General features: G+C 55.0%; 4 protein-coding genes; 2 read left to right on the top strand and 2 right to left on the bottom strand.

The window, feature by feature from the left end:
• Nucleotides 1-1,946: 1,946 nt before the first annotated feature.
• CHC_T00009381001 (Kinesin) lies at nt 1,947-4,800 on the top strand. XM_005715236.1 is given in 2 exon segments: nt 1,947-4,664; nt 4,665-4,800. The coding sequence occupies 1 exon segment, from the start codon at nt 1,947-1,949 to the stop codon at nt 4,662-4,664; it is 2,718 nt and encodes a 905-aa protein (XP_005715293.1). The 3' UTR covers nt 4,665-4,800.
• Nucleotides 4,801-4,828: 28 nt separating this feature from the next.
• Nucleotides 4,829-5,068, bottom strand: CHC_T00003980001 (hypothetical protein). The gene has a single exon (XM_005715237.1). It carries the CDS (start codon nt 5,066-5,068, stop codon nt 4,829-4,831), a length of 240 nt encoding a protein of 79 aa, XP_005715294.1.
• Nucleotides 5,069-5,969: 901 nt separating this feature from the next.
• Nucleotides 5,970-9,893, top strand: CHC_T00003981001 (hypothetical protein). XM_005715238.1 is given in 2 exon segments: nt 5,970-9,779; nt 9,780-9,893. 1 exon segment carries the CDS (start codon nt 5,970-5,972, stop codon nt 9,777-9,779), a length of 3,810 nt encoding a protein of 1,269 aa, XP_005715295.1. The 3' UTR covers nt 9,780-9,893.
• A 455-nt stretch (nt 9,894-10,348) lies between these two features.
• Nucleotides 10,349-10,538, bottom strand: CHC_T00003982001 (hypothetical protein). XM_005715239.1 is given in 2 exon segments: nt 10,349-10,427; nt 10,428-10,538. 1 exon segment carries the CDS (start codon nt 10,536-10,538, stop codon nt 10,428-10,430), a length of 111 nt encoding a protein of 36 aa, XP_005715296.1. The 3' UTR covers nt 10,349-10,427.
• Nucleotides 10,539-10,990: the final 452 nt, after the last annotated feature.

The following is a 10,990-nucleotide window of genomic DNA, read 5'->3' on the forward strand; positions in this document are numbered from 1 at the left end:
CGTGAGCGAAGAAAATCCAAATACGAGATCGACGACGACGGCGGTAGCAGGAGCGGAAACGAAGCCCAAGACCAAAGACAGAGACAGCAGCAAGACCCACAGCAAGAACGAAAGCCAAACCAAGAACGAAAATGACGAAGACAGCGGGGGCGATGACCAACACCAATTCACACAAGAGAGCAAGATCGGCACATTCTTTTCAAAATTTTCTACCCCCCCCCCCCGCATCGATACCCATCGCCTCCGCCACGCACACCCCACGCCGTCTGCCGTAGCTTAGCTCGCGCACGCATCATCTACAGCTGGCACCCTGCTAACAGTAGCTGCTTCCGCCTTTACCTCGCTTCCTTTCGTCTCCCTTCGCCTCCCTTCGCTTCCCTTCGCCTCCCTTCGCCTCCCTTCGCCTCCCTTCGCTCCATTTCGCCCACGCCCGCACGCCCATCTCGCGCCCTCTTCTCCCGCCCCACCGCGCCCCGCCCGCCGCCACCGCAATCCCCCCGCGCGCCACGCATGAGCCGTCGATGCGCCCCGGCTTCGTGCAGGAGAGACTTGACCTGTTCCACGCCATGGCCGGCGTCGAGTCGCCGCCCGCGGTCGTGCCGTCGCCCCCGCGCGCGCCGAACCTAGCCGCCATGCCGCCGACCCTCCCGCGCCCCGCCGACGCGCCCCCCACGGCCTACACCGTCCACCTCAGCACCGCCGACACCAAGTGGGCCGGCACGGACCGCGACGTCTACCTCATGCTCGTCGGCAACTCGTACGCCACCGACTACATCCACCTCACCGCGTCCGCAGGCCTCATCCAGACCTCGATGCGCTACGCTGCCCCGGGCCATCACCCGCCCGTCTCGGCCCGCCCGGAGTTTCCGAAGGGCTCCATCCGAGAGTGCCGCTTCCGCGCCACTAGCGTCGGTAACATCGTCAAGATCATCGTGCGCCATGACCCCGCGGACAGCCAGGCGGCCGCGTGGAAGCTCGACCGCGTCCTCGTTATCGATGACCGCCTGCAGAGGACCTGGACTTTCTTGTGCAAGAGGTGGCTCAGTCGGGAGATGGGCAATGTCGTCGAGCTGCGCCCGCTCGCGGAGATTGGCGCAGGCCAACGCGCAAGTCGCCGCGCGTCGAAACGCTTGTCGGCCCCTGCGCGAGACCCCGACCGCGACGACCACCGTACGCGAGAGCACGGCCCGCTAGCCCACCGCTTTGCCGACGCCCGCAGCGTCTTTGGCCCGGACGCCCAGGGGGACCCGCTGTCAAATGTCGCCGCCACGGGCACGAAGCGCGTCTGCTTTCAGCTGCAGAAGCACACCGCGAATAGCTCGCACGTGTATCTCATGGGCGAGATCCCCGCGCTCGGCGCCTGGAATCCGACCAGCGCCCTGCGCATGACCATGCACACGGGCGGAGATGGCACTTGGAGGGGGGAGTGGCGCCTCGAGCTAGAGATTGATGATGACTTTGATGACATTCAGTACACTTATATGATCGTCACGGAGACCGGCGAGGACGGCCTGCGCCATCTGGAGTGTCCGGACCGCCTGCGCCGCCTCAAGCTCAGCGCCCCAGACAGCCTGGGCCGCATCACGGAGGGCGGCCGCGTTCATATCCGCGACACCTTCGGCCACAATCGCTTCGGCTTCACGTCCTCGTCGCGCCCGTCGTATGCGCGCTGTGTGCGTGCATTCAAGGACCACGCGCCCGTCCCCACGCCCAGCGGCGCCGCCATTTTGAGGGCCGGCATTCTCGGCCCGCAAAGCACCCGTTCGTCCTCGCCCGTGGAAGGGGTGCCACGAAATTTCCACTCCGACTTGGATAACGCCTCTGAGGAGCAGAGCTTCCAGTCGGACCTCGTCGACGAGAGAGAGGCCGTCGAGAGTGATGAGGATAGAGTTGCTGTTCTGTCCTCGCCCTCGCAAGTCGCACCAACTCATCCAGGAGACACGCATATGCGCTCTAGTCGAGGCGTTTCTGAGATATTGCCCCCGCGCCTCTCACCGAGGGAGCAGATAGAGCGCGAGGAAGAAGCGGCGCGTCGTGATTGGAAGGAGGCGCTTGAGGAGTCTGATGGCCAACTGTTTAAGAGCGCCCAACGTCTACTCAGGAGAAAGCCAGAGGTAACCTATCTGAAGAAGAGGAATAGCCGCGAGGTCGATGCGACCGATCTGCTTTTGTCTGCGGAGAAAAGCCAAGGGAAGTCCAGCCCTGTGTCCTCCGATGGAATGGCGGATGAGGAGGAGTCCTTCATGCAAGAGCGCCAAGAGCGCGGTGTTCTTCCTCTGTCACACAGCGCTCGCCAGGCACCGCTGCGGGGGGAATTGATGCGGTTGAAGGAAGAGGTGCAACTGCTGGAGGAACAGCGGAAACAAAAAGAAACTCTCTATAATGACGTCAAGGCGACGTATGAGGCAGTCAAGGAAGAGCTGGATGTCCTTCGAAGGGAGATGTCCGTTCGATGCGAAGAATATGGTACTCAACATGCGGAGCTCGTCAAGCTGGTCATGGACGGACAGGAAGCCTACAAGGCTGCTAGTGACCAGCTGATTGCGGAGAGAGATCAGCTTGAGACTCGATGGAAAAAGGAATTCAAGGCGAGACGGAAATTGTTTAACACGATTCAAGAGCTCCGAGGAAATATTCGTGTCTTCTGTCGCGTGCGCCCTCTCAAGGAAGCCACACTAACGTCTGGGCTGCCCGCCAAAGTTGTAGTGTCGTTTCCGGACGCCGCAGCTGACGACGAGAACTCGAGAATTCAAATCGGTCCAAAGTGCTTTGAATTTGACCATGTGTTTCCTCCGGTAGCTGATCAAAAGGCTGTGTACGACGAAACAGCTGGAGTTGTTGCTAGTGTCCTTGACGGATATAACGTCTGCGTTTTCGCATATGGGCAGACAGGTTCAGGCAAGACACACACGATGAGTGGTCCCGAGGAAGACAGAGGCGTCAACTATCGTGCGCTCGTGGACTTGTTCGACATTGCGAACCAGAGATCGGAGTTTCAAGAGGTAAACATTTCCGTTTCCATGGTTGAGATTTACAACGAGAATCTGAGAGATCTCATTCGTGGTAACAACAAGTCGACGCCTCCAAAGCTTGACATTCGCAAAGACCCGAGCTCGCAGTCTCCCAATGCTGTACATGTACCAAACCTAACCGAGATTACTGTCGATTCAGTTGAAGCCGTCTGGGGCCTCATGGAGCGCGGCAGCCAAAACCGAAGACAAGGGAAGACAAACATGAATGAACACAGTTCCCGGTCGCACTTGATTTTAAAGGTGATGGTGACATGTGAAGACTACTCTTCCGGCGTGAAGTCTTCAGGCCTACTTCATCTCGTCGACCTCGCCGGGTCGGAGCGTGTTGGACGGTCAAATGTTTCCGGAGAGAGACTGAAGGAAGCGCAGCATATCAACAAGTCACTGGCAACTTTGGGTGATGTATTTATGTCACTGCTTTCACATAACAACCACGTTCCGTATAGAAATTCCAAGCTAACGTATCTCCTTCAGGATGCCCTCGGTGGAGACTCGAAGACTCTGATGTTTGTGAATGTGTCTGCCGACGACTCTGATTCCTCGGAGACGCTATCAAGCTTGCAGTTTGCGCAACGAGTGGCAAAGGTGGAGCTGGGATCAGCTCGCAAGCACACGGAAAAAACGGAGGAGACTCGAGCGTTGGCGTCATTGCAAACAAAGGAAACTGAACTGCGAGAAGTGAAGTCGAAGAATGCAGAACTACAGCGGGAAGTACAGCGAAGAAACGACGTAGCCTCCGAATCGAAACAACGCACCCATTCTCTGGAACTGGAGTTGAAGCGAACAAAAGCAAAGCTCGAGGACCAAAGTCGCAAAGAAGACGCGGGTCGTGAAGGATACGTCCGTTCTGCGCAAGAGCTGCGCGAATTGAAAGCTCTGCATGAGAGAGACCAAAATGAACTCAGGGCCGCAAAACTAAAGGTGCGGGATGTCGCCAGTGCCAAGGATGATGAAATTAGCAGACTGACAGCACTCCTGAAGTCCAGAGATAAGAAAATTGCGGACATGGCAAAGCAACAGACATCGAAGCCTCCTATGGAGAGAGCAAATTCGACACCAACCAACCGATTCCCGCGCCCGATGAGCACACCGACGGTGACGCGAAAGATAGAGCGAGGTCAGGCATCAAAGCTTCCCCGGAATGCGACTTTTGCCGGTCGGTCACGACAAGTGCGGTTCGATGAGCCCAAGACTGACACAAGTGCGGCCGCTGGTGGGGCGAGCGAAGAAGCAGCAATGAGACCGCCTGCAACGCCTATGAGCGCCGCTCGACGGACAGTGGATCGAAGGGCGGACAGCAAGTTGCCTCGGAGTCAGTCAATGGTTCCTCGGGTAGCCAACCGGCCATCGGGTCGAGTGGCAGCAACTCCCTCGAAGGAGGTTAGCTATGCGTTTGGTACTCGAGTGGAAGGCAAGGCCACGGGTGTGAGCGGCAAAAAGCCCGTACGCGGCGGTCGATTACCACGGGCTCAAACGCAGCTGCGACCAGCGCAAAGGGTTTCGCAGCTCGCAAACCTCCGCGGTGGGCTGGCGTCCGGGTCGGCAGCGCGAGCAGGCGGTTTCGGGGCGCGACGGGCAGGGTCGATGTCCAACGTGCATCGCCTCAACGGCAGAACGACCGACGGCCCTTGATGGTATATTATTACATTGTAGAAGTAGGGCTCCGCCTGTTTGCTGTTTACTATGTCGTCTCTTGGGACGGTAACGGCCGAAGGGGGAAGGAGCGTTGTTTGCTGATACGCGTTTGTAAATTTTTTGTTTTCATCGACAAGGCGATTGCGGTGAGGAGAGAAGGGTCAAGTCTGACCGGCCGGGGCGGTGGGGGACTCTTTGGCTCTTCTTCGCTCCTCGCGAATGCGCTGCTCCTCCTCCGCCTCGCGAGCGGCTTCCTCCGCGCGACGCAGGTCCGCCGCCGCTTCACGCTCCTTGCGACCGCCTGGCGCATACCAGTACTTGTAAATGCCCAGCCCGCCGCCGATGCCGAAGGCGGCCGTGTAGGCGATCCAGCCGATTGTGAACGATTGCTTGGTGTTCATGGTCTTGTCTTTGTCGCCGGGGCGGGAGGGGGGCGAGAGGGGGGGGGCGAGAGGGGAGCGCGGGCCGGGAGGGACTAGTGGTTGCGGGAAACGGAGACGGAGACGGGTGGTGGAGGGATACGAGAAGGGGTCGGTGCAGGGAAGAGTGGGCGGCAAGTGCATGAAGGTTACATGTGCATGCTACATGCCGTAAACGCCGTTCGGAAGGCACGTGGTGATGCGGGTGCGGGTTGGAAGGGCAAGGAAAAAACGATCGCCGAATGGCGATACCCTTGGTAGAAGTTGATCACACGGTGCGGTTTGTGTGTTAGAATATCTGCAACATTTTTCCACGTGTCCTTCGTGGACATGCCGGGAGCGCCCAGAGGTCCGTGGGAAAAGGCGGATGCACAGTGTTCTGCATTTGGTGGTGAGGGACACGTGTCTACTTTTGATTAGATCATTGTTCGACACGTGTAACTGTCAGGCGGTAATGAGGGTTGTTTCGCTGTAAGCGTGGGAGTGGCTTGGAAGACAGATACGGGCGGGCGGCAAGCGAAGACCCCTCCCCGCCCCGTCGGGCAATCGCGCGTGCCGCCGCCTTTGCGCGGGCGACCTGTCGTCCTCGCCGCTCTCCTAAAAAATGATAAAGTCAGCACCCGATCTTCCAGCCGCCCCGCCCAGCCTTCCACTCCGAGCAAAGCCTTCGTCCCCTGCCCGACTCACCGCAGCCGGCAACAATCACGCAAACTCAACCTGAATGACCTCCTGAACCGTCCGCCCTCACCCCTCTCCGCGCACCATCCAGCCTCCGCCCACCGTCCGCCCACCATCCGGCCGCCGCCACACCTCCCCCCCATTGCACCACGCCCGCGGACGCCGAACGCCGCCGAGGGGCGCCGCGTCTCGCACAGCACCCGCTATGAGCAAGCTGCAGGACTCGACGTGGCACGACGACCTTCGCGACGATGACCCCCCGCTGTCCGACGACGGCCCGCCGGCCGGGCTCGAGTTCGACATCGCCCCGCCGGCGCTCCCCCGCACCGATGCCTGCCGCTCGTCCATATTCCCCAACGCGATTTCCCACGCCGGCGCCTTGCAGCGCGCCTGTCTCGATCCGCAGCTCGCCGCCAGGGGAATGCCCACGGCCTGGGTCAAGCACGACGACCCGCATGACTTTTCAAGGATAAACGTCTGCGGGGCTTCCTTGTTCATCTCCGTCCCGTTCGATGAACACAGCGTCCTTACCGCCTTCGAGAGAGATCTGGACAGGGTCGAATCTAAGTTTCGCGCGGGGAGGAAGGATAAAAGCATCGGAGGCGAGCTGGGATCCATCGTTATTAAGAAGAAGCATGTCAAGGGTCGCAAGGGTTCTGCACGCAGCAATCAATCGGACACTACTCTCGGTGGTTCCATCAAACGCCCCGCTTCGAACGGCCTTTCTGGGGAAAGAGCATTGAAGAAGGCACGAGAGGTTGAGCCTCCAAAACCCAAACCCATTGATTACACTATTGCATACCGACAGGCTGTGAAGAGTAGTGAGATTGCCAAGGTCGTCAAGGCAAGAGCCAATTTTATTACCGGTCAAGTACGATTGGCAAAGGGCATCGCATCGGCTTGCGTCAGGGAATCTCGCAAGTCTGCTTTCAAAAGTGTCCGCGTCATTGACGACGCTCATCGACGAGCTCGTCGAATTCTCCGTGATGTCTTGGCATACTGGAAGAAGGAGGATAAAGAACGCCAGGAGGAGCGAAAGAAGCTCATGGCACGCGCAGAGGAACATCGCAAATTGGAGGCTGATGAACGAGAAGCTCAGCGCCAAAAGAACAAACTCAAGTTCTTGCTGGGGCAATCGGAAGCATTTTCGAGCTTTTTGAAGGCCAAGACCAAAGCCACAGCTGAGGCCAACGGCCAGGTACGGCCTTCAGAGGCAGAGGACAAGAAACCGACAAAGGTCAAAGACATCAATGGGATCACAGGAGCGGAAGACGAGGTGGAGCTCAAGAAAATTGCACAGGCAAAAGCGGCTCAATTAGTCGCCGAACATCAAGCTCGCATCAAACAATTTGACTCAGAAACTAAGAAGAAGAAGGACGTAGCCATGGAAGCTTCAGTCAAGGCGGCGGCGAATCGGGCTGCGGCGAAAGAAGCAATGCGAGATATGAATGGGCTTGACGTCGAAGCGGAGCGGCACTTGATAGAGACCGATGTCGCAGCAAAGGCCTCTGAAGCACCAAATGGAACGGCGGTACCAGAAGCCGAATTGGCGGGTGGCGAGAAACGAGAGTTAGCGGCAGTCCGACAGCCGACAATTCTCAATTGCAAGATGAAGGATTATCAATTGCGAGGACTGGCATGGCTTGTGTCACTCTATGATCAAGGTATCAACGGTATTCTTGCAGATGAAATGGGACTCGGGAAGACTTTACAAACGATATCGTTTTTGGCCTATCTTTGTGAGAAGGAGGACAACTGGGGCCCTTTTTTGGTTGTTTCTCCCAAAGCAACTCTGCACAATTGGCAGCAAGAAGTCACAAGATTCTGCCCTGAGCTCAAGGTTTTACCGTACTGGGGCAACAAAAATGACAGGAATGAACTTCGAAAGTATTGGAGTCAAAAGCGAATGTACCGACGAGACTCGGAATTCCAGGTTTGTATTACGAGTTATGAGACTCTAACTGTGGATGAAAAGTACTTTAATCGTGTGAAGTGGCAATACTTGGTTCTCGACGAGGCCCAAGCTATTAAGAACAGTAATTCCTCAAGATGGAGGGCTCTGCTGCAGTTCCCTTGTCGTAATCGCTTGCTTCTGACAGGAACGCCCCTCCAGAATAAGCTGTCCGAGTTATGGTCCTTGCTCCATTTCATCATGCCAACAATTTTCGATTCGCATGCAGAGTTTGCCGACTGGTTTGCCAAAGACATCGAGGGACACGCTAACAACAACAAAATTCTCGATGCAAGCACGTTGTCGAGACTGAGGACTCTTCTAGATCCTTTCATGCTGCGTCGCGTGAAGAGAGACGTTGAGAGTGAAATGCCGCCAAAGACTGAAATACAACTTCCTTGCTCTCTTTCTGCTCGACAAAGGCAATTATACGGCAGTATTAAGGCAAACATATCTCCTGAGGAACTTACACGAGCCCTCGTCGGAACAGGGTCGAATGGTTACGATAACAGCGACAGGAACAGCAAACTTATGAACCTTGTCATGCAGCTGCGTAAGGTCTGCAACCACCCGGAGACGTTTGAGCGTCGAGTTCCTCAATCTCCAGTTCAGTTCCAAATTGCCCCACCCCCCACACACGTTGCCCCTCCGCCAAGTGTGTTAATTGCGAGTAATGCCACTGCAAGCCCAGTCGATATCACCTTGGTATCACGTCCTGAGATAGTAATGCGCGCTCCCCGCTGTATGCACGACTTGGAAAACGCCTTTCTTGGCAACGCAAACCTTGCCCGAGAACGCTACGGACCGTGGGTGAAAGAAAGGCTTTGGGAGAGTATGAATTCTGGCACCGGCCAAGGGTTATCGATTATGCGACTCTGTGGTGGTCTTTCGGTTTCGGAATGGAATGAATGCTTGGCACAAGGTATCATGCCCTGGGAATGGCAGCGGTTTGGACCGGATCTCGACGATAAGCTCCTGAAATTCGAGGATCTTTATTTCGGGCATGCTGATGCGCCCGAGGAACAGGGCCTGTCCAGTGACCCCCGACATCGAAGCCATAGAATTTTGATGGAACCAAGAGCCGTTTTACTGCGAAGAAGAGCTTCCCGTATTATTCTTCCAGGACAAGACTGCCCTGCGCAGATGGTTGCGCTTGAAACACGGTTGTTAAAGATTTCAAATGTCTTTATTCCGCCGGTTGCGGCGCCACCACCTGAATTGTATTTGCCAGGGGATGCAGCCTTGTCTCGCAGCATTGGTGTGGACGACTACTTGCCATACCCAGGATTTCCAGTGAACGGCGAACCACGGGACAGTAGAGACCTGTATGAAGTGTTCAGAAATCTCGACGCAAACTATGGTGCCCATATCGGGACTGCACCCATACAAATGCCAGAGGCTGGTCGTCTTATCGCAGATTGTGGTAAGATGGTTGTGCTTGATCCTTTACTCAGGCGACTGAAGACTGAAGGGCACAAGTGCTTGATATATTCTCAATTCACTAGAGTCTTGGACATTCTGGAGGATTACTGCGCAAAGACGGCATTTAAGTTTGTTCGCTTGGACGGCCAGAGTGCTCTTGCCGATCGAAGGGATATTGTGGCGGAATGGCAAACGAACGAAGAGCTATTTATTTTCTTACTGTCGACTCGTGCAGGTGGTGTAGGTCTAAATTTAACAGCAGCCGACACAGTCATCTTCTTCGACAGCGATTGGAATCCAACCCAGGATCTGCAAGCTATGGATCGTGCACATCGACTTGGACAAGAACGGCCAGTAACTGTATATCGACTCATCTCGAGAGGGACCATTGAAGAGAGGATGCTCATTCGTGCCCAGCAGAAGAGTCGCATTAACGATCTAGTCATCAAGGGAGGTGGAATCAATACGGAGGTTGAAGAACCCAAGGATACTGAAATTGATGATATTGCTGCTCTTCTCATGGGAGAAGAAGATTTTGCTTTTCAGGTTGACGCAGAGCAAGTCTGGGCCGATGCAAAGAGTGCTGTAGCAAGAATGGGGAAGAAAGAAGATTCTTCAGCGGGGCAGATTGTAGCAGTATAGAGCTGGGGATATCTTTGAGTACAAGGACATGATTTTGTACAGCTAACCTGTTCATGGGCTTTGTATTTTGTTCATGAAACGATGAAACGATGTAAATACTGACATATCAACTAAGTTGCCTTGCTCAGGGGCGTTCTAGGTGTTTTAGAAAGTCGGAAATTTGGAAATTTGGAAACTTGTCATACGCCACATATCCAATAAGCGCCTGCTACGTTGCCACGTGTGTTTCCACTTTTCCATAATCTGTTTTCGTGTAGGGGAAATCCGGAATTTCCCCTACATAAAAAAAAAAAGGCGTCCAACCTGACTTCATAAAGTTTCGATTTAATAACGTTGCCCGTAAAATAACGCATTGTTTTTTTTTTCCATTTGCCCACAAACTCGCTGGACGTAAAGTAAACGCGAGATTGAAAAATTCAATCTCGCGGACTGACCTCCAGCAAGGTACCTACCCGCCACAAACGCAAGTCTGGTACATCGTTGTGCCGCCCGACGGATCACATGCACCTGTGCGAATACTCGCTGAAGCGAATATTGTAGCTCTCCACAAGGATACTGTAGAAAGGTTCTCAGTCGAAAGGGCGATGTGTTTCGTCTTCTTGACAGGCTGAAGGGGGCCGTTTGGAGAGGACCGCGTTTTAGAAGCTTCTACTTATCTATCTTTCGCGGTTGCTTCGGCGGCATCTCTGGCAGATCCTGTTGCGCTTTGATCCATTGATGGACTCTGCGCAGATGAAGCGATAGGGGCGTGTGACGCATATCGCTACGGCCCGTGCAGTCTGGGACTCGTTTGTGCTGATGAAAAGAACGGAAGACCCACTTTGTTTTCCTTCACGACGGGTCGATCCGGCACTGCTGTGATGAGGCGGATGTGAAACTCGTGGAAAACTCACATGCCCCGAGTTTTCCGTATGCTGTGAGTTTTGCCATACGCGTTGTTTGAAAAGCGTTCAGAAAATCCGAGCAAACTCGCCGCCAAAAAACACGTTTTCGTGACTTTACGGACAACGTTAACATATATATATTTTTGAAAAAAAAAGGTGGCCTCAAAGGAGGCCAAGCGTGGCCTCACATGAGGCAAATGGCTTGTCGCCTAGACACGAGTCAAATGGAAACAGGTGTTTCATTTGTTTGTGGAAGGCTATGTATGGCACGCGATGGGGTACGAAAGCAGAAGAAGAAGAAGAAGAAGAAGTTTGATGGTGATCATT

Source organism: Chondrus crispus, genomic scaffold (assembly GCF_000350225.1).
Source record: "Chondrus crispus Stackhouse genomic scaffold, scaffold_208, whole genome shotgun sequence".
In the NCBI taxonomy this organism is placed as follows: Eukaryota; Rhodophyta; class Florideophyceae; order Gigartinales; family Gigartinaceae; genus Chondrus; species Chondrus crispus.

Bases quoted from the DNA above. Each gene is read 5' to 3' on its own strand.
- CHC_T00009381001 (XM_005715236.1), top strand. From the start codon at position 1,947: ATGCGCTCTAGTCGAGGCGTTTCTGAGATATTGCCCCCGCGCCTCTCA.
- CHC_T00003980001 (XM_005715237.1), bottom strand. From the start codon at position 5,068: ATGAACACCAAGCAATCGTTCACAATCGGCTGGATCGCCTACACGGCC.
- CHC_T00003981001 (XM_005715238.1), top strand. From the start codon at position 5,970: ATGAGCAAGCTGCAGGACTCGACGTGGCACGACGACCTTCGCGACGAT.
- CHC_T00003982001 (XM_005715239.1), bottom strand. From the start codon at position 10,538: ATGCGTCACACGCCCCTATCGCTTCATCTGCGCAGAGTCCATCAATGG.